Raw genomic sequence first — 23,106 nt, 5'->3', positions numbered from 1 at the left:
CTGGCACACAGCTGCTCCTGTGCTCTTTTCTTCAGATGAACCAGTAGGCTAATTATGCAGCTTACTACAGTAGCCTATATGCTTCTACTTCACTATACAGTATGGTTCAGCATGCACACCCTTGAGGTTATTCTGAAGAATATTCTGGACAGTATTTGTCATTGTTCCAATAATAATAAACATATCAGCATAAAGCAAGCATATTCGTCTACTCCCATGTTGATAAGAGTATTACAAACTTGAAAAATATCGGTTTAAGGTAGATTTAGAACAGATAAAAAATTGTGCGATTAATTTGCGATTAATCACAATTAACTATGGACAATCGCGATTAAATATTTTAATCGAATGACAGCCCTAATATATATATTTCATAGAATCGTGTTGCTAGGGAACAGTTTGAAACCTAGCTTTATTTCCTGTCAGCTATTCTATTAGAACACTGCAACAGGAAGTGAGCTCGGGGCAATTTACTAGAATGTTTATGTTGTCAAGTTAAAGCTGTCTATATGTTTATTTATTTGTTTATTAAAAAAGGATCCCAATCAGCTGACGCCTAGACGACAGCTAGTCTGACTGGGGTCCAAGACAACAATATACTTTACATGACAAACAATGAAATAAAATACAAAAACATGGTCACATAAGAATAAAAGAAGAAGAAAAATGAAAGAAGAAGAAAAAGTAAAAAGCATTATGTCGAATCAGATAAAACAATGAAGCATGGTCGGTCCGCTAGCCGTCTAGTTAGCCAGTGGACACATTTTCTAACTTAAAATCAGAACATTTTCGTAATCTCCAAGACAGACATCACAAGCAGACGATAAGAGATATGATAAAAAGTATGATACAAATGACGGTGGTTTGTGTGAAAGTAGGTCAAATCTAAGTCTCCTTTTAACTTCACCTGGAAGACTGTTCCACGACACTATAGCCCTGCCTTCTTCATGTAGTTAAGACTTTGGTCGGGGTGAAGTAATCTGTCCTCCGCTTGCACCTCTGGTGGTGTGTATGAACATTTGAACTATAAATGATGTTATTGTAAAGAAATGTAGGAGTTTGAATAACTGTGTGAAAATATATAAGTAGGTTGGGCGAAAGCCTTTCCTCAACACTAAGCCATGTGAGACATGCATGCATAGCTACTACAGTAGAGCTTGGGGAGCAGCCCAGGACCAGTTTAGCTGCCTTGTTTTGTGCTACTATAGTCGTGTTTCCATCCACCTGTTGTTATGCTACATTTCAATTTGCGCATAAAATAACTTGGTGGAAACGCTGCAAAAACCTCCAAATATCACAAAAGTTTTCACGCTTGAGGGAGGTGGAAAAGTCGGGTGTATCGATAAAAGAAAAATGCGATAAGTGCAGTGGAAACAGATGAAGCGATATTCTGTTGTCTCTCCATTCAAAAACCACACAGTTTACCTTGATCACTGCAAAACATGACATGCCGTGTAGCCTCCACACAATAGGGCTACACATGGTAAATAATGGTAAATACGTAGCACACTACCCGCCGTGGTAAACAGAGATATTAACTTTAAGGTGACTCACTTCTAGAATTGAATGAAATTGTATTCACTTACTATCTGCTCCGTGGATTATAACGTTATGCTTGCCGAGTTGAAGAGCGGCACCTGGTACCTTTGTCTACTTGTAGATCATCAAGAAACTTTAAATGAATAACGTTAGATGTGTTTAATAGAGCTGTATCGGGTCTTCCTTGGGAGGAAATGTAGTGCCGAATGAGAGGGCTGTTTGACGGTAAAGTAAAGTGCTGAAAATACAAGTTCCTGGCCCTGTGTACTAGAGAGACAAAGAGCTCTGGAGGCTGCTGCTTCAGAGTGCTGGGTCTCGATAAACGGTGCGCTCAGCGTCCAGAACACTGTACCTATTTCAGTTAGTGTATGGAACTAGCTGATAGGACCCCACTTCAAACAAACCCAACTATCCCTTGAAGTAATTTTTTTATGATTTTTACTTTTTAACTCATTGAGTGCCAAGGACGAGTATGTTCGTCATTTCGTTTAGTAACGTAGAGTGCCAAGGACGAGTATGTTCGTCAATTGCGTTTTTTGACGGTGGGACGTGGATCAAAGCCAGATCCATCTCCTGTAAAATTTTGGGGCATGTTGAATGTGTATAACCTATTTTACCGACCCATTAGGTGGCGACAGTGCTCTCCAGATTAGAGAAAGTTGAGTAAAAACAGCAGAAAAAGCCGTGATGAAACCATTCTCATGCTTTTCGCTGTCGCGCTGGGAGCCGGCGCACAACGGTGGGGGGCTCCGAAAATAGACTCTGGGTGCAGCACACTTTGAAACGCGCAGCAGAAAGCCCAGAATCGGACGCAGCTTCATCCCAGCTCACAACCGAAACCCCAGAAACGAGCGAGGCGAGCCCGATCCAGACTCCCCCGACGAGCGGCGGCCATCCGAACGTGGATCCGCAAGCAGCAGAGACTCGCCTGACAAGCAGCAGAGCGAGCAAAGCCACCAGAGACACACCCACGGAGGAGGAGTTTGCAGTAGAGGGGGGTGGGGGTGCTGTTATAATGAAGGAAATTACTGTTCAGATGTTTCAGGTCAGAAAATATTAGTTTCAGAGTCAGTGATTTGCTTGAAATGCTTAATTTCACAAAAGGCTCAATATCTCAGCTTCTAGATGGAAACGCGTGTTTTTGCTGTTTTTGACCTATCTTCTCCGGCTGATAACTAAAGAACGGAAAATGATATCAATAAACTTTTTTTTGCTGCTGATACAATAGAGTCTCGTCGTTCTTTGTGCGTGTTCGGTGTTTACATAGTAATATCACACAATATTCTGTGGGCCTCGAGAAATCACTGAAAACGCTCTGAAACTCTGGCACTGAGAGCGTCCGTTCTCTGAAAATAGACTGGGTGCGTGTTAGGCTGTGTGTTAGTGTGGGGAGGAGTTTGCAGCTGATGGGGGGAGAGGGGGGTGGGGCACGCAGGGCACCACACAACTACACCACGTCACGACATCAGAAAATATTATCTTCAGACTCAGTGAATGTGCTTGAAATGCTTCATTTCACAAAAGGCGGAATAACTCGGCTTCTAATTTGAAACGTGTCTTTTTGCTCAAAACAACCTATCTTCTCCGGCTCATAACTAAAGAACGGAAAATGGTATCAATAAACTTTTTTTTGCAGATGATAGAAGAGAGTCTCATCGTTCTTTGTGCGTGTTCGGTGTTTACATAGTAATATCACACAATATTCTGTGGGCCTCGAGAAATCACTGAAAACGCTCTGAAACTCTGGCACTGGGAGCGTCCGTTCTCCAAAAGTGGCTGGCACTCAATGAGTTAATATAAATGGAATATATCCATTCTCCTCCATCTACTGGCAGGTTTTGGCGTCTAAATTACCAATAAAAACATGTTTTACTGGGTAATCTATGTAACACGTACCAAATGAAAAAAGAGGACTCCCGCACACCGACTCCCACTTCAAGGCTTTTAATAATAATGCTGCAACGTTTCGGTCACAAGACCTTCATCTGGCATATGGTATGGCAGAACACTGGAACCTATTTATAGGAAGCAGGACAAGAACAATTATCCAATGGGAGCAAGGCAATCATGTCAAGACCCATGGAGTAAATCAGTGCAAATAACTGCAGGTGTGACACAATTACAGATACAGTATTAAAGGGATAGTCTACAACAGACCCTGGAATAAATAGAAAAAGGTAGGTTATATGAAAACAATAATAATTATATAACTCAAAGCATGACATTTAGAAGGAGTTCATCATTTAGGCCTTTTGGCGATAGGGTTTGTAAATGAAAAATCCAAAAAGCTTCTCTTCTTTTCAGTAGAAGGTCATGATCCCCACCCCTAGGTGGCGAGGCAACCCTTTCAATACCACAGAAGCGTAGGGAAGAAATATCATGCTTCATGTCATTAAAATGGACAGCTACGGGATAGTCCCTGTCATTACGCCGAATCGTACTCTTGTGTTCACTAATGCGTTGTTTTAATTTACGTGTGGTCTTGCCGACATAAGCCTAAAACATAAAAGCCTTGAAGTGGGAGTCAGTGTGCGGGAGTCCTCTTTTTTCATTTGATCCTGCCTTTTCCGACGCACCTGACGTACACGGTTGTGCAGAGATTTCCTCTCTTTGATTATGTAACACGTACCACCATTGGATGCTAGACCCGCCCATCACATCACGTATGTGACAGTCAGACCTCCATGCTCCCCCCCACCTCATGAGGACAAAGTGACAGGGCACGCTGCTGACCCAAATGCCGGCTGTGTTTCCGCTTGGTTTTGTGTGATTCTGGCATCGTCTGACGTAAATAGATCAATAAGGTGTTTTCGGGTTGCCCTTGGGCTGCAAACTCATTTAAAGTATGCAAATCGAAGTGGTTTCTGACGAAAATAATGTCACGTTACTCCGAGACTGCTCAACCCCATGACAGAGCCACTCTCCCTGCCTTGGGAGTGAAGAGCTCCGTCTGTGCGTCCCCGCTGCCTGGAGCACAGCGGCTCGCGCTTTAAAAGGCAGGTGCCCACGCTGCTGCTGCCTGGCCGACAGAAAGTGCCCCCAGACTCGGTGTGATAATCCTGTAACAGCATTTGAGCTTATTCAGGTAAGATATTAATAATGTAATGACACATTCAGTGAGAAACTGACTATAATGGAGTCAAATATGACAATGTGGTGTTCAGTATTTCAAGAGCGTTTTTTTTCATTTCCTGAAAAGTTGGCGTTTTGGAGATAAGTGGTTGTCATAGGACAGCGACGATATGCAACAGTTTGTATCTCACCTGCAATTACCACTCAGCGCCATAGGTGTCACCCAAGAGAACTAAACTGAAATCTTATAGATTATAACTTTAAGTGTTAAAAAACTAAACAAAAAATATAAGAGGCACTTGTAAAGGCACTTGAGCCTGTGACTGAGGATTTTAAAACCTTTTTTTAAGACTTTTTCAATATATTTTAAAGGGATAGTTTGCTTTGTTTGAAGTGGGGTCCTATGAGGTACTTGCATACAGTCAGTGTACTGGGTAAAGCACTCTGGACGCATCGTGCATCGAGATAGGAGAACTGCACTCCACTGCAGCAGGCACAGAGAGCTGTCTGCTGAGTGTGAAGGGGCATGAGCAAAAACGTAAAAAAACAACAGAAAAAATACATAATAAATGTTCCATACTGCTCACCTGGCGTAATCCAAGTCTCCACAAGCCCTGAGATGCCAAGTTGACTTGAAAAGGTGTCATTTACACCCTGTTTTTAGCTGAAATCTTCACTGTAGGCCAGGGCTGAAACGATTCCTCGAGGAGATCGAATAATTCCATAAAACAAAATGACAGAGTCAAAATATATTGGCCTCGACACGGCATATTAGACTGTGTTTCGCACGGAGGCTTATTAGTGTGGCACAACGCCCTTCTGGTGTAAACACACGTGCAGTGTTGCCAACTTAGCGCTTTTGGCACTATATTATATTTAGCTACTTTTCAGACCCTGTAGTGCAGGGGTCAGGGGTCAGGGGTGGGCAACATCTTTTTCTTGGGGGCCATACTGACTTACATCAAGTAAGCGAAGGGCCACACATTGGAGATTATAGCTGCCAACACTCCTGATTTTTAACCCTCTCTCCCCTTGTGATTGATCATTTCTTGTTAATCTCCTGATAGTGATACAAATCCAATGGCTCTAGCAGATAAGATTTATTAACATAATTCTGCCTTTTATTGAGTTTTTGGGGGTTGTTTTGTTTTTCTTTGAGTCCGGCCCTGGGGCCACATAAATGCGCTAGGGCCTAGCATTTAGGACACTAAATGTGGTTTCTATGTTATCACGGTCTAGTTCATCAAGAGGCAAATCATAATAAACGGTGTACATTTTCATATCGAATAGCCTTGTTAGACCCAGACCCCACATTATGTAGGCTATATCCTACGTTTTCATAAGTTTCTTCTCCAAAGAAAATTACAGGGGGAGCTTGGCAAATTCTTTGCGTAGTCCAAACCCCCCCTGCCGAGGCGACAAACCCTTGTAGGATTGTAGTTGGACTATAATAAGTTCTTCTTGGAATAAAGATTGAGGAAAAACACACTGTCTTCACTATTTTCTGCCATAGATTTAAAATAATAATAATAATAATAAATTATTAATCAATCAGCGATCGAACAATTAAGGACATTTCTTGAAATGCCCATGCCTACTGCAGCTGGTTTCCTTTACACAAAAATAGAAAAAGAGTTTTTAACCTGAGGTGCTGGCAGTCTGTGCAGAGCAGGTGCAGCAGGCCCCAGGTCAGCCTCTGGGGGGCGTCCATGTGAGTGCGGTGCGGCTTCACCTGCTTGAGCAGAACCTCCTCCAGAAGCTCCAGAGCCTTCTCCTGCACAGAGCTCTCCGCGTCCACCACAGCCGGCACCACGCCCTGCAGCCACGCCTGCTGTACCACCACAACCTCCGGCTTGGCCTGGGGAAGGGGTCACGACTAAGCCAAGCAGAGTACTGAGCCAACACACCCCCTGAAGTCATGTATATAAAATACTCTACTTTGAATACTGATTTGTGTCTGATTGTTGTCCCCCACAAAAAGTTGAATTATCTTGTTAAGATCCCTAAAAATGACTTCCTCTCCTTCTGACTCATTAAAAATTTTAAAGCAAAAGAATCAGGGTTATCTAGAACAGTGGTCCCCAACCACCGGGCCGTGGACCGGTACCGGGCGGCAACGCATTTGGTACCGGGCCGCGAGCCGGTCAAAAAAAAAAAGAAAAAACATAAACATAAGCTATAATATTATAGGCTGTGTGTAGTAGTTGAAACATAGTTTCAAGTTGACGTTTATTTATGTTTGTAGTTAAAACAAAAACATAAATACAGTACAACACAAAAGGCTGTTATTTACTCTTTGTCGCCACCTGGTGAGTAAATATATATAGAACTAAAACCATTAAAATTGACAACCGGTCCGCGACTTTTTTCTCCATGTATCTACCGGTCCTTGGCACAAAAAAAAGGTTGGGAACCCCTGATCTAGAAGATAACTAGCCAATCACAGTAATCACAGCTTTAACTGTGATTACTGGACAGGGATTGGCTCCAGTATTTGTGATGACATTTGAATCAGGTTGTTGAAAATGTCCTTTTCAGTTTCAGCTCAGAGAAATGTTCCACCTTCAGCAGACGATTGTGGAAACAGCCTTCTAGTGTCAAACTGTGCACAGATGTCATTCTGCACAGTGAAGCTCAGACATCCAACTGAAGGAAGAAGAAGAAAAACTGATTTTTGACTTTCGGGGGTCTTTAAATAAAATAATTAGAAAAAGTGCATAGCTGTTCTAATTCTATGCCTCCACCAACAAGTCAGCAGTCAACATCCATGTCTGTCCTGACTCATTACAAGCCCACAGTGCAGTGGTGTGGCCATTCAGCCTTATGGCGTTTTAGGCCAGGGATGGGCAACTTGGATGATAGAGAGGGCCAAAGTGACCATGCACTTCCACCAGTAGCCTACTGTAACACCATCACTCCCAATTATAGCTACTAATTTGATGAAAAGGACTGGTAATCAAAGTTTATTATACCAACATTTATATTTTCATATTCAAATTTAGTAAGTCTTCCATTCAGATGACACCACAAACTTTGCTCTAGCTTTAAAACAGCCCGCTACAGCAATTTGATGGGGTACATCACCCAAATATGTGATATTAATGTGATTAGTAATGTTGCATGTGCATCCTGGATATAGTTTGTTACAATAGCGATTAGCTCAAATGCTAACGTTAAACAGTATGTGGATGGACAATGCTAACGCCATTAGCACCATGTTCTGGGTTGTACAGTCAAATAAAAACACGCCAGTTGCCCACCCCTGCTTTAGGCAGACACGCACACATACGTTGTCATAACACCACCACCACATTGTTGTCTCTCATCAGGGCTCGCCTTCTTTGGTACTGCATCGCTCGTCTCATCTGCAGAATGAAATGTTCAACAGCTTGCTGCCTCATCTGCTGCTCATATTGGGCACATTCTTGTGCAATATTTATTTGATAGTAACACCGAAGTAAAACCAGAAATCCCAATATCGCAGGTGGTGTTGCTCCATGGTTTGTGTTTCGCAGATTCACTTGTGTTGTTCAGTCAGCCCTCAGCCAGGTAAGAAGCCTGCTGGAGAGGAGAGATTTCCCTTCTCTATTCTGTCCAATAGACGAGTGACTGTTTCGACCACGTGACATTGTTCAGAAAGGTTGGTGCGCTTGACAAATTGCTGTGTGAAAGCGAACCGGACCAAATGAAAAATGCAACAACTTCAACTGCCCCGAATTGCACCGAGTCCACCAGCGTATTATGTGAAAGCGGCCGAAGACCTTCCTATCTGTAGCTAGGGCCCCTTTCCCCTAGCCCCACCCCTTACTGATCACGCCCCCTCCCACCACCCTCACTCCCCTACACATTCCCCCCAACCCTCGCCTCAAATCCAGACTCTACAACCTCCGTATCCCTACTCAAATATTGTTCAAATAGCCCATTTGTCTCCAAAACTTCTCTACCCAGCATGCAACTCTCGTGCTCAGAGCTGCTATTTAAACTGGATTTCTCTGGCCAATTCTCACCTGCTTCCTGCTCCAAACACATTTTTTGGATGTGATTTTCCACAGAGATCCAAACATAGATTAGAGGGACACCATGATGAACACATGGGGACACTGGGGTATATAATAGAGGTGTGTCCGACATCTACAATAACTGCATGCGTGTGCAAGTACAAGTAGTAAGGCTTGAGAGAATTACAATGAATCGGCACTTCCTTCCTTCAAAATAAAACAACAATTTATTTCTCCCCAGAGTGCTTCCTGTGCCTTCAGTGAAAATCTGAGATATCAAATCCAGAAAGAAAAGAAAGTGTGCGGATGTAAGGTAAGAATTGTGAGCTACAGGTTATTAATGTTGCTATAGCGCCCTCTATAGGCAAAATGACAACTTTTTTTTTATCAGCTCAGAGTACATCCCTGCACACCTGTACCAAGTTTGGTTAGCATCCAGTGGGCATTTCAGCCTCCCTCTGTTTGAAGCTAATGCAGAAATGGTAACAGAAGTAGACCTGAGCAGAGCTTTCAGAGTGACTTACAGCGAGCAGCTCTCCCAGGCACTGCAGGGCTTTCTTCTTGACAGACAGCGCGGGGTCTCTGGAGCGCTCTGACAGCAGGGACAGGTTGTCCAGGCTCAGGGGGATCACACCGTGCTTCAGGAGCCCAACCAGAGTCTGGACCAGGGGGGCACATAGGTTAGAGCAGGGATACTCAACTTGCTTTGCCCGGGGGCCACTTTCGTGAAATGATAGAAGGCCAGGGGCCAGTTAATAAACAATCAATATACATTTTTCTGTAGCGGATTGTAGGTTTTTGGGGTGTCAGCCGGAGTTTAGTCTGACAATGTTGTGCACACCGGATAGTTAGTTAGGTTAAGTACATACATAAGTGCCTGGGTATCGAGCAGACGGCGGTATTTGACAATTTAGCAGCTAAATCATAGATTATTATCCATATTCCAGACTGAAATGCTATAACAGAAGTGGAGTATTGGCCAGAAAACATGAACATTTGGACACTTATTCAGCGGGTATCTTGCATGTTGCGTTCAGGTGCACTGTAAAAAAAAGAAAAAAAAATTGCAATTCCATCGTGGGCCACATGCGGCCCGCGATGGAATTGCAATTTTTTTTCACAGTGCAGAGGACAGGACAGGCTCAGGACAGAGGAAGTTGTCATCTTCTAAAGGGGGAAAATACGCTTGAGACCGGAAGGAAGTTTGATGTTATTTGACCAATCACAAGTGAGCGATAAACTTCTAGTGTTGCACGGTATACCAAAATTGATACTATTTTGATAATTTTTGTTCAAAACTGTTCGGTATTAGACGTTCCCAAAGTTCAGTACCATCCTTTTAACTACCCGTTGTTGTGCCTTTAAAGGAAGTTGCGGATTTCCTCGTCTAACGTTAGATGTGTAAGGTCACAGTGACCTTGAACTTTGACCACCAAAATCTAATCAGTTCATCCTTGAGTCCAAGTCGACATTTGAGGCAAATTTGATTAAATTCCGTCAAGGCGTTTCCTCAGATATCGCATTAACGAAGTGAACACGGATGTACTACGTACGTACGTACTAATTCCGGCTAATTCTCAGTTTTTACAAATGACATGCCATTTGCAATAAGTAGAGCTAATTTGACAATATTTGCCGACGATTCCACTATTTATTATGCAGCTGCCACAAGTACAGAGCTTAGTCAGGTTCTGTCTAGTGAGCTTTGCATTATATTTAACTGGATAAAATCAAATAAACTTATACTTAACATATCAAAAACAATGTGCATAATTTTCGGTTTAAGCTTTTCACTATGGCTTGACTGTACATTGTCTTGGTCTGATCACATCAACAAGGTGGTTGCCTTTGCCAAAATGGGCAGAGCGGTTGCAATAACACATAAGTGCTCTCCTTATCTCACATCATTGCTGTTTCGTCAAGTTATTTGCTCTATGGTTTATGCAGTGTTTCCCAACCAGGGGTACGTGTACCCCTAGGGGTACTTGAGCAGCTTGCAGGGGGTACTTGGAAAGATTTGGCATTACAATTTATTCCCAAAATGATGGGAGAAAAATAATTTCAGAAGTAATTTCATAAGCCCATTGTTAAAATGTCACATGCACGCACATGCACTAGTTCCCCCCGACAGGTGTCAACTGTTACATGACTGATAAATGGCTCAAAAACGTCCACTTGCGGTCGCTCCAGATTCAGATTTAGGAGAGCCTGGTTATAAAAGGAAAAAGGAGGCCAATCCCAAACACCAGTAGTTCAGTGACAAATATATTTTGTATGGATTTACTTGTACGTCTGCATATTATTACACTAAAAGTTATAGAACAAATTTAGGAGCATCATCAACAGGCATGAGTGAGGGGGTAGGCTACTATTGGCATGGCAAAACAGCTCAAGGGGTACATAAGACAAAAAAGGTTGGGAACCACTGATTTAGACTACTGCTCTGTAGTTTGTCATCTGCATCCAATGGTCTAATCAGTAAGCTACAAGTTGCTCAAAACAAGGCAGCCTGACTGATCCTGGGCTGCTCACGTAGGTCTAGTGTGGTTGATATGCATCATGCACGTCTCTCATGGCTTAGTGTTGAGGAAAGACTTTCTGCCAACCTACTCATATTTTTTTATAGACTAATTCTAACCCAGACTCCTGAATTTTTTCACAATAACATAATGTATAGCTCAAATATACATACACACTGCACCAGAAGGGCAAATGGTGGACAGATGACTTTACCCCGACCGGTAAGCTGTAAAGCTGGTCTAACTACTTAAGGAAGGCTGTATTTTACAGGGCTATAGTTTCACGGAACAATCCTCCTGGTGATATACGTTCCATCACAGGAAAGGCAGGTTTTAAAAAGAAACTTGGATTTTATTTATTTTCACACTAACCACCCTTGTATTTATCTTATCTCTCGTCATATTTTGTGATGCCTGTTTTAGAGATTGTAAGTATCAGATTATTGTTGGTGATATTTTGGTCCTTGCTATTTTGTTCTATTTGATTCTAGATATACTTTTAGTATTTTCTTAAATGTTTCTTCTTTTTATCTTTTCTCTTCTCTTACTCTATGTGACATGTTTCTATTCTATTTTATTGTTCGTCTGACATGTGATGTATTTGTTGTCTTGGACCCCAGGAAGACGCCTAGGCGTCAGCTAATGGGGATCCTTTTGAATAAACAATAAAGGGGGACATAAAATGCTTCCATACAGTAGTATGGAAGCATCCCTCTTTCTGCAAACTGGGACGGCACAGCTGCATGCTACGGCAAGTAGTACACTGACTGTATGCAAGTAACTCATACACACATCTATCCCTTTAAGACTACAGTTACCTGCAGGGCTGACTTCCTCACGTTTGTCTTGGGGTCAGCAATACGCTGCACGAGGAGAGCCAGGTTCTCCTTTGCTCCTTTGGTACAGTGTTGAAAGAGTCAAATCGTGAGTTAAATCAGTGCTAAACCTACAGTAGCTTTTGAAATTGTTGAATAAATAAGCATGTTTACTTTGTTGGTTTGCTATTAACTTAACCACATTAAAGACTAAGTAGGTTTAGTTGGAGAGAGAGAGAGAGAAATACATGCAAATACTGTGATAACACTAAAATATTAAACTACACTTTCTATTAAAATAAAAAACTAAATAACTAAATAAATACATTTAAAAAAAAAACAAATTAGGTAAGCTATTTGTACATCTCTTAAAGGAACACTCCGCCTATTTTCAACCAGCTTTGTATCATTAGAACATCAGTAGTATATCAGAAAACTGTAAACGGTTTTGAAGTCTGTCATTTAATTTGACAGTTATTGAGTGTTAAAGTGTGGACCAGTGACATCACTGGCCCACACTAACTCAAATTAATAACTCATTAACTCAAATCAACTCTCAATAACTGTCAAACTATTCATCATTCACCTAGTTTGACAGTTATTGAGAGTTGATTTGAGTTAATGAGTTATTAATTTGAGTTAGTGTGGACCAGTGATGTCACTGGTCCACACTTTAACACTCAATAACTGTCAAATTAAATGACAGACTTCAAAACCGTTTACAGTTTTCTGATATACTACTGATGTTCTAATGATACAAAGCTGGTTGAAAATGGGCGGAGTGTTCCTTTAAAGAGTTCACCCCAAAAATGAAAATTGAATCATCTACTCACCTCCATGCCGGGGGAAGGTCACCTGAAGTCCTCGCCCCCGATTTTTTATCCCATTTGTATCCCCCATTAGTGCTAATTTAATTTATTTATCCTGGTTGCTGCTCCACCCTCTGCCGATCTGGGGAGAGCCGAAACTGGCTCCATGCTTCCTCCGAGACATGTTCAGTTAGCCAGCTGCTTCCAGGGCCCGAAATTAACTTTTTGACCCACCGGCCAGTGGCGGGTAGATGGAAAAAATCTACTCGCCAAGCATATTTCTTACCGGCCAAAAAAAAAAAACGCATTTTTGTGTCACATATATCCATATATATCTATTTTTTTCAGTACATTTGAAGTAGATAAGGTATTACGTTGAAGAATACACACTTAAATAAGAGGGCAGAGTAAAATTTGAAGCAAATTATTTTAATATATTGATTGATGATTGATTAATCAATACATGTCAAGTCAATCTTATCAATACATGTCAAGTCAATCTTGAGCTTAAATTGTTGCAAAAAAAAAAACAACGCAGCTAAAAGTAATAACTGCGACAGTCTCAGTGCAGACAGCGCACAACTTGGGCTACACACCTTTCTCTCCCACTCACACCTGGCACCTGCGTTAGCTCTCCTGCACTCGTTCTTGGCTCCGCTTCGGCTTTATTGGTGGTAAGCATTTTGATTCATCTCCTCATCATACGAGCTCGGCAACAAGCGCGAGCGATTGATTCATTGATTGATTCGCCCGATGTAGGCTGTCAATTTAGCAGAGGTTAAAAGACGCTTCATTCCACTCCAGAGTCATGTTTTGTTTGGTAGCCTATACGCCACGGCAGAGCCAGAATGAAACAGTCTCACAAAGCACTCGTGCCAGCTGCACAGCAAAACACACATAACTATTATCTCCTCATATATACTGTATCATATGAGTGTCGGCAACAAGTGCGAGCGATTGATTGATTCATTTATTGATTCGCCCGACGTTAGGCTGTCAATTTACCGCCGCTAAATTGACGACTGCATTTCATTCCAGAGTCACGTTTGGTAGCCTATACGGGAGAGCTAGAATGAAACAGCCTCAGGAAGCACTCGTGTTATACTACTGCGCTGAATGCACTAACGTTAAACTAACCTTACGTTTCAGACTGCTCCCTTGTATATTGTGGCTGGGATCAGCGCTCCGCAGCACACTCCAGCGTTTAACAGTGGGAAAAATACGCTAGGTGGACACAGGCCGGCTACACACAGTTTTAATATTACATGACGACTATTTTGCGACCCGCCACGTGGCGGACAGATGCCAAATCTAACACGCCAAAGCTAAAATATGCCCGCCATTGGCGGGTGGCGGGCTCTAATTTCGGGCCCTGGCTGCTTCTTTTCACCTGACAGAGGAAGCTTCACCGGTAGGACATAGCACGTGGGAGGTTCACGCTATTCCAACCAGTTCCCCTCCCTCCGAACAGGCGCCCTTAACGACCAGAGGAGGAACCACATTAGCAACCAGGATATTGCATGTTTTGGTGGAGGGGGTTCCTATATGAAGGAAACCCCCGGGAGGCACGGGGAGAACATGCAAACTCCACACATAAAGGCCCTTTTGACGACCCCACCCGGGCGGTGGGCACTCGAGGACATGCGGACGGGCACGCATTCCTTCAGCGCTCACAGCGTCCCAGGTGGGAATCGAACCCAGGACCTTCGAGCTGTGAGGCAACAGCGCTTACCACTGCACCACCATGCCCCCCCACCTGAAGTTTTTTAGTCCACAAAACAGTTCTCCTAAACGGAAGTTGATTGTGACCGTGATCGTGAGGTGAGTAGATAAAAAACTTCACCTGACCTTCTAGCAGCATGGAGGGGAGTATAATGACAATTGTTTGGGGTAACTGTTCGTTTAAAGTTACGATAATAAAAAAGCAAACATCAGCTGTAGTAAATCAGGTGGTGCTGTATTAAAGCAGGTGGTGCTATCGAAAGCAGGTGGTGCTGTAGTAAAGCAGGGGGGTGATTCGAGTTGAGATATTAAAATGAGACAGACGTCTCACTCTGGCTCACCCTCACAGGCTGAGCTGCTGCTGCTGATGTGGCTGCTGATCTCCACCGTCCTGAATCCAACAGTCCCCATGGTCTTCCGAGTCTGCTGCCCGAGCGATCCTGAAACACACGCGCGCAAGCACACACACACGCACGCGCATACACACACAGTTCAGTACACAACTGTAGTCAGTTGAAGTGCGCAGGGGTTGTCGTGGTGGAGGTGGGGCTATATAGTGTAGGGATTAAACGATGACCTCCCACAAATTGCAACATAAACTCTTTCAACTGTTCTACTATCAGAATATGTACATGTATATTAGGGATGTAACGATAACCGGTTTTAATGATAACTGTGATAAAATTCCTTACGATAACTGTACCGTTTCAAATTGTCATCATCGTTAAAACCGTGGTACCGTGATTACAGTGCGTTGAAAAACATGGTAAATACTGTCCATCATCAACCAAAGTTGGCAACAGCCTCCCACAGGGCCGCGGGAAGTACGGGTGCTGCAGCACCTCCTAGTGGCGAGATGATTTTTTCCACGAAAAAAAAAAAATTACAAATGTAATTAAAAATATTTTGCAGTGCACGCACTATGTTCCTTTCTTGTTTGGGAATGTTTTGGGAAATGACTGCATTATTGATATACTGAAAATGTAGCCTATTTAAATAGAATTATCAACAATAACAATCAAGGAAGTTACATGCTTGTAGGCTAGAGAAGAAGAAGAAGCACGCATGCACATGTGTTGAACCAACCAACAACCAATACTCAAAAATGCACCTCCCACTATACAGCAAAGTCAATGTTTCTTGATATAATCATTGCCATTCAGATCAGAATAATTAGTCTAGTCATTAGGTTTGCTGATAATATTTCTATCATGTTAACTGGTGTATTCAGAGCAAATAGGGAGATATAGAGCATTATCATCATGCTCTATATCTCCCTTGCATGGGGAATTCACACCGGCATGCGCCGGGGACACAAACAAACGCACCCAGCGGTCTGCGGACCTCAGTGAGGCTGTTATAACTATGACACTTCGTACACTTCTCTCCTAATTTTCAACAAAGTGTGAGTAACGGTACACGTGTTTAAGTGAATTCAAGTCGTTTTATTTGTTTATAACGTTATGAACTATGAAGTAGCAGCAGTCACCATGGACTCAGCTAGCCTTTAGCTCATACATGGGCAAACTACGGCCCACGGGCGCCACCTGTGTGGCCCGCGATGGAATTGCAACAACAACAACAACAACAAAAAAAAAAAAAAAAAAAAAATTTACACAGTGCACCTGAACGCAACATGCAGGATACCCACTGAATAAGTGTCCAAATGTTCATGTCATTCTGGCCAATACTCCACTTCTGTTATAGCATTTCAGTCTGGAATATGGAATATCTTCCAATAATCTTTATGACTAAAAGGCTACATTGAATTAGAAATTTAAATAATTAACTCATTGGTTTTGGATTTATTTAGCTTCAAGACTGCATTTTTGTTTGTGTGACCCGCAACACAGGCTTTGATCATCCCGGGCCACTTACTGATACTTATGCTTAAATTAACCCACCCAAAGTTTATTCTTGAAGCTGGGATGGCTCCCTGTGCATGCTAGGTTTGTCCAGTTGCAACTTAACATGGTCCACAACATCTTAAACAACAGGGCCCCAGATTATCTTAGCAGTCACTTCCAGAGATGTGGAGATACACACTCCCACAACACTAGAGCCAGCACTGCAGATCTGCGGCTACCTGGTTTTAGAACAAACATGGGGAAATGCTCCTTTAAATTCGCTGGGGCTTCAAACTGGAACATGTTGCCCCTCCAGATAAAAGATATAAACAGTCGTGGTGTATTCAAGAAAAAGGTCAAATCATGGCTTTCAGATAAAATCCAAGATTAGGTTTTAAAATATGTTTTTGATACTGTTGTATTAACTGTTTGTTTTTATCTTATTGTTTTACATTACATTACATTACATTATGTCATTTGGCAGACGCTTTTATCCAAAGTGACTTACAATAACACATTTTTTGTCTGCAATAGAACAATCAACTATGGAGCACAGTCTATGACAACTACAGCTTCTGAAGGAACAGTGGTACAAGTTTAGGTTAGTGGTACAAGGTTGGTTAGGTTTTTTTTTTTTTATATAAGGAAAGAGAGAGACGAAGTTAGATCAAGAAGGGCCCAGATGGAGCCTGAAAAGGTGTGTCTTTAGTCTTTTCTGAAAGATCGGCAGTGATTCAGCAGTCCTGACCGAAGGTGGAAGCTCGTTCCACCATTGAGGTGCCAGGGACGAGAAGAGTCGAGATCGGGATGAGCGACTTTTGAGCCCCCGTAGTGAAGGAGGGGCGAGGCGACCTGCACTGGTGGAGCAGCGAAGGGAGCGGTGAGAGGTTTGGAACCTGACCATGGATTGCAGGTACCGGGGAGCTGTCTGGTGTACTGCCCTGTAGGCCAGTACCAGTGTCTTGAATTTGATGCGGGCCGAGATGGGAAGCCAGTGGAGCTCCTGGAAGAGGGGAGTGACGTGAGAGAATTTGGGTTGGTTGAATATCAGACGGGCTGCAGCGTTCTGAATGAGCTGAAGCGGTCGGATGTCGGTGGCAGGTAGGCCGGCCAGAAGCACGTTGCAGTAGTCCAGGCGGGAGGAGACAAGAGACTGGACCAGGAGTTGAGTCGCTTCTCTTGTGAGAAAGGGACGGATTTTGCGGATGTTGTAGAGAGAGAACCTACAGGAGCGCGCTGTAGCAGCTATGTTGGCAGAGCAAGACAGCTGGTTGTCAAGGATCACCCCAAGGTTCTTGGCTGTTTGGGAGGGAAGTACAGTGGTGTTGTCAATGGAGATGGAGAGATCTGCAAGAGGGCAGTCTTTTCCTGGGAGGAAGAGTAGCTCGGTCTTACCAAGGTTGAGCTTGAGGTGGTGGGCAGACATCCAGTCGCCAATGTCTTTGAGGCATGCAGAGATGCGAGCCTCGATTTGAGTGTCAGAGGGGGGGAATGAAAGGAAAAGCTGGGTGTCATCAGCATAGCAGTGATAAGAAAAGCCATGAGAAGAGATCACATAGGCAAGAGATCTGACATAGAGAAGGAAAAGTAAGGGGCCCAGGACTGAGCCCTGGGGGACACCGGTGGTAAGAGGACAGGATCTGGAGAGGGACCCTCTCCATGAGACCTGGTATGAGCGGTTAGAGAGGTAGGAAGCAAACCAGGTTTTATTTCTTTTATGATTGTATTGCTGCTTTTGTGTTTAAGACCAAGGACCACAATGGAAATAAGTTCTTGACTTTATTGTGCTCATCCTTGATGTTTATTTTATTTCAATGTCTCATGTCTGTACTCTGTCCAGCACATGTAATCTTGATTTTTTTAACCATCAAATAAATTCAAATCAAATCAAATCAAAACCCACTCATATTCTGATTTATTTCAAGAAAAACATTTTGGCTAGTGGAAATTCTAATTGGCTGGTAACTTTAAAATCTAGCAGCCATATTGGCGGTGGTCAAAAAAGTTAATTTCAAGCCCTGAGAGCAGGTGGTGACATAGGAGTGAGTGAGAAAAGGATGAAATATTGGTGGTTAAGACTGAATAATGACATCACAACTGTTCATTTAAAATGAGTTATTCCTCTAAACGTGGCTTCAAATGCACCAAATTTTTCGCGCTGGCGCCGTTCGGCCCTCAGCAAAAACTTGGTAGCGAGGACATTTCTTGTGGCCCTCTCTATCATCAAAGTTACCCATCCATGGGTTACGGCATGACAATATTTGTTCGGCCCCCGGCAACAATCTGGGTTTCTCATGTGGCCCCCCATGAAAAATAATTGCCCACCCCTGCTTAGCTGCTAACGCCCACCTGAATCAATTCACACACATCTAGTGGCAAATAATAATATCCACGCGTCGGACAGAGCAGCTGGATGGAACTCGACCATCAGGACAGATGAGGTTTTTGTCATGAGTTTATAAGCCTGGAAGCCACGGCCTACCAAAATGTGAGTACAGTAGCCTAGCTAGCTAGTGTAAGGCTGTGTGACTATGGACTGTGGTTGTCAACGTTACGGCGGGGACGCGCCGAGCTCAGGCCTGTTGATTTGACTCTTGTGCTGTCAGCTAAGCTGGAAGACGCCGATTGCCTTACATCAGTGATACTCAACTGGCGGCCCGCGGGCCGCATGTGGCCAAAGTCCATCTGTGTGGTCCGCGATGGAATTGCAAAAAATTTTTTTTTTTACAGTGCACCTGAACGCAACATGCAAGATACCCGCTGAATAAGTGTCCAAATGTTCATGTAATTCTGGCCAATACTCACACTTCTGTTATAGCAGTTCAGTCTGGAATATGGAATATCTTTCAATAATCTATGATTTAGCTGCTAAATTGTCAAATACAGCCGTCTGCTCGCTACCCAGGCACTTATGTATGTACTTAACTTTTTTATGTTTTTTTCCCGATTTTTTATCCCATTTTATCCCCCATTAGTGCTCATTTGATTTCTCAATCCTGGTTGCTACTCCATCCTCTGCCGATCTGGGGAGAGCCGAGACTGGCTCCATGCTTCCTCCGAGACATGGGCAGTCGTATGTACTTAACCTAACTAACTATCCGGTGTGCACAACATTGTCAGACTAAACTCCGTCTGACACCTACAATCCGCTACAGAAAAATGTATATTGATTGTTTATTAACTGGCCCCTGGCCTTCTATCATTTCACGAAAGTGGCCCCCGGGCAAAGCAAGTTGAGTATCCCTGCCTTACATAATGTAACCCGACATGTAACATGTTAGTTTACCAGGCCACAGCGCTAGTGTCTGATATTCTTACTACACAGCGGCATCGCCATTATAGCTGGCCGAGAACGCGCAACGTTATTACCAGACCAGGGTAAAAAAAAAAATATATATATATATATATATATATATTATTATGCTATCGATAATCGATCGTTAATTTTCCCGAATTTTGATTATGGAAATTGATTCAAAATGAACATCCCTACCTATTACAATTCAAATTGTGTTTAGAGGGAGATAATTTCACCGGACTTGGTGTCCAGCAGATTTTAATTTGTCGGACTTTGATTAATTTTAACTGTAAAAGTCCAGCAATTACCAGATAATGTAAACACTTGATGATATTGGTTACACCACCTTTACCACCTCAAAATGGTTGCTGTGAAATTGCTCAATAGCAGAGGTATCCAAACTTTTTTTGAATGGGGGCCAGAAAACAAACAAAAAACACAAACAATACAATTGATTACATAAAAGAATTATGTTTTCCACCTGAAGTGCTTGAGTAAGTTAAAGTATTCTACTAAAAAATGACTATTAGAAGTATAAATTGTCAAAAACAAACAAAAAACAATACAATTGATTACATACAAGGATTTTGTTCACCATCTGAAGTACTTGAGTAAGAGTAAAGTATTCTGCTAAAAAAAATATTAGAAATTCAATTTATAATTTAATTTTTAATCAAGTAATGTACAGTAACTGGGTGTAACTGTACTTGAGTAGTACCTACCTGTGCTACCTTCTGTGGTTTCTCCCTCCAACACAGTCTGTATTCCAGCTAGACAGACAGAAGACAGGTATGTTTAGTCTGCAAACATACAAATACACAAATCCTCCTGCTCCTCTTCTACCACAGATTTCTCCTGTGGTGGAGGCACTGCTCTCTCTCCTCTTCTACCACAGACTGGTGATCGATTTCCAAATCAGTATTTGAATGCTTCGTTTTTCTTCTGAAATTTATTTTTTAAATAATAATCCAACATTATTCATTATGCATCAACATTAATTATTATTACTTCTTCTCTTAGACAAGGACATAGTGCCTCACAGCTCTCATCTAACGTTACTTACCAGCACTGAAACTGAGACAGTTTGACCATGCAGCCAGCAGGGTCTACTGTATATGACTTATGAGCAAATTCCTCTTCATGGGCTATGGCTGTCATATTATTTGATGTGCTTATTGCACATTTTTTTATCCATTTTCGTTCCAATAAAAAGGAAAATGCTTTAAGTCAGATTTGTCTCCTTGCCTCTCATTGTTACTACGCGCTCCGCACGGCCGCACCCCCGTCCAAGCTTCCACTCTATTCAAATACTTGTCACTGGAGCTTCGAAGCCCAAAAATGGTATTCGGGGACAGCGCTAGTAGTTACCTCGATTGCACTGTTTGCCCCCAGATTGTTTTAGTGTAAATGAGGCCATTTACACCTGGCACTAACATGCGTTTTGTGTGATCAGATTGTAATCGGATAGTGCTTGACCACTTGAAAGTACAGGTGTAAACGCCCCCAAGACACACTGAAGATGGATCTGATCACAGAAAACGCATGTTAGTGCCAAGTGTAAATGGCTTCAATGTTATAGCACAAATCAGCATGTTTGTAAACATACGGATTGGCTATACTTCCGGGTGCAACTGCTGTTGGTTTTTAAACAGCAGTCCATGGTGAAACCCCGCGCTCTTTGAACTCTAACTGCTCCTTCATACTTTAAGCTAGTCCCTCCATGTCAAGTCACCACTTTTAGGACTCCATCACCTTAATTCAGCTTTCATTTATATGTTGTACTGTTTGAGAAATCGCAGTTTATGTTTTATGCTTTCTTTCAATGTTTATAATGGGACCCTATGGAGCAGGAACTCCCTCTAGCAGGCTGTACTTTTTACTAACTTCACACATTTTAAAACTGCGACAACTTGAACACATATACATCAGACTCGTCTCGCGTGAGCTACGCAAGCAAGGACCCCAAGATGGCGACAGACAACATTTTGCTTACAAATGTGAGTCCAAAAATATTATACATATAATATAATACATATAATACATATTATTTAGGTCAGTGTTTCACTCACAATGCCAAAATATAAGCCATGTGACGTATAGCTTTTGAGATATTAACGTTTGAATGGCTTTTCAGCATTTTTCATACTAGTTTCTGCTGCAGTGGCACAGGAAACTACTTTTTTGTTGTTGTGATGTCACGCCGATTCGTTCCTATAGTTTTTATAGTGTGTTTGTAGAATTTGGCAGGTTACTTAGTGATGTTAGATAGTTTAGGTTCACTATGACTGGAGGAAGCTCTCCCTGAGCGGTGTGTGTGTGTGTGTGTGTGTGTGTGTGTGTGAGTGTGTGAGTGTGTGAGTGTGTGAGTGTGAGTGTGAGTGTGAGTGTGTGTGTGTGTGTGTGTGTGAGTGTGTGTGTGTGAGTGTGAGTGTGAGTGTGTGTGTGTGTGTGTGTGTGTGTGGTGTGTGTGCTCACAGGAGAAGAGGGAGTGGACAGCATGGGTGGAGTTGACCTGGGGCAGCTCCAGACACTGGGCGAGGCAGGAGAGGGCGTGGCCTCTGACAGTGGGGGAGATGTCAGCCTGCCGGGCGTACAGCAGCTTCTGGATCAGGAAGCTGTGGGACAGGAAGGGGAGGAGCTCCGCCGACAGGCTCTGCTCTGCTCTCCGTTCTGGCTGCTCCAACAGAGTCATGACCACGTCCACAGAGAAGAGACGATACACCATCTGACACACACACACACACACACACACACACAAGTGTTAATTTCATTAACTAAAACTAAGACTAGACTAAAATGACCCTTTTTCACTGACAAAAACTAGATGTTAACTAAACTAGAACGACCGCAACGCGGACTTATGCCTCCGCCATTAGTTGATTCTGGAGTCCAAATCGCCATTTGAGGCAAATTGGAAGAGATTCCGTCAAGGCGCTCCTGTGATGTTGCGTTACAGAGCTTGGAAATTGGGTGTGTGAGAGGTCACAGTGACCTTGAACTTTGACCACCAAAATGTAATCAGTTCATCCTTGAGTCCAAGTCGATATTTGAGAAAAGTTTGATTAAATTCCGTCAAGGCATTCCTGAGATATCGCGTTAACAAGCTTGAAAATGGCGTTCGAGAGCTCACCTTGACCTTTGACCTTTGACCACCAAAATCTAATCAGATCATCCTTGAGTCCAAGTCGATGTTTGAGACAAGTTTGATTAAATTCCGTCAAGGCATTCCTGAGATATCACGTTAACAAGCTTGAAAATAGCGTTTGAGAGGTCACAGTGACCTTGACCTTTGACTTTTGACCACCAAAATCGAATCAGTTCATCCTTGAGTCTAAGTAGATGTTTGAGGCAAATTTGATAACATTCCGTCAAGGTATTCATGAGATATCGCGTTAACAAGCTGGAAAATGGCGTTTGAGAGGTCACAGTGACCTTGACCTTTGACCACCAAAATGTAATCAGTTCATCCTTGAGTCCAAGTCGATGT

General features: G+C 42.7%; 1 protein-coding gene across 1 annotated transcript in view; it reads right to left on the bottom strand.

Annotated features, from left to right (window-relative positions):
* The window catches only part of ncapd3 (non-SMC condensin II complex, subunit D3), a gene marked incomplete at its 3' end in the record, with an annotated part of 123,357 nt that overhangs the window by 57,494 nt on the left and 42,757 nt on the right, over positions 1 to 23,106 (bottom strand). The window contains exons 11-16 of the mRNA XM_083636022.1: positions 22,095 to 22,344; positions 20,342 to 20,389; positions 14,816 to 14,914; positions 11,947 to 12,023; positions 9,134 to 9,268; positions 6,255 to 6,469 (exon numbers count right to left, since the gene is read on the bottom strand). Coding sequence (XP_083492148.1) covers positions 6,255 to 6,469; positions 9,134 to 9,268; positions 11,947 to 12,023; positions 14,816 to 14,914; positions 20,342 to 20,389; positions 22,095 to 22,344 — 824 coding nt within the window. The remainder of the gene's footprint in view (positions 1 to 6,254; positions 6,470 to 9,133; positions 9,269 to 11,946; positions 12,024 to 14,815; positions 14,915 to 20,341; positions 20,390 to 22,094; positions 22,345 to 23,106) is intronic.

This window comes from Poromitra crassiceps, assembly GCF_964638095.1.
Source record: "Poromitra crassiceps genome assembly, chromosome: 4".
NCBI classification, from domain to species: domain Eukaryota; kingdom Metazoa; phylum Chordata; class Actinopteri; order Beryciformes; family Melamphaidae; genus Poromitra; species Poromitra crassiceps.
Note: the sequence above shows the minus strand (reverse complement) of the source record. Positions and strands in the feature narration are given on the sequence as shown.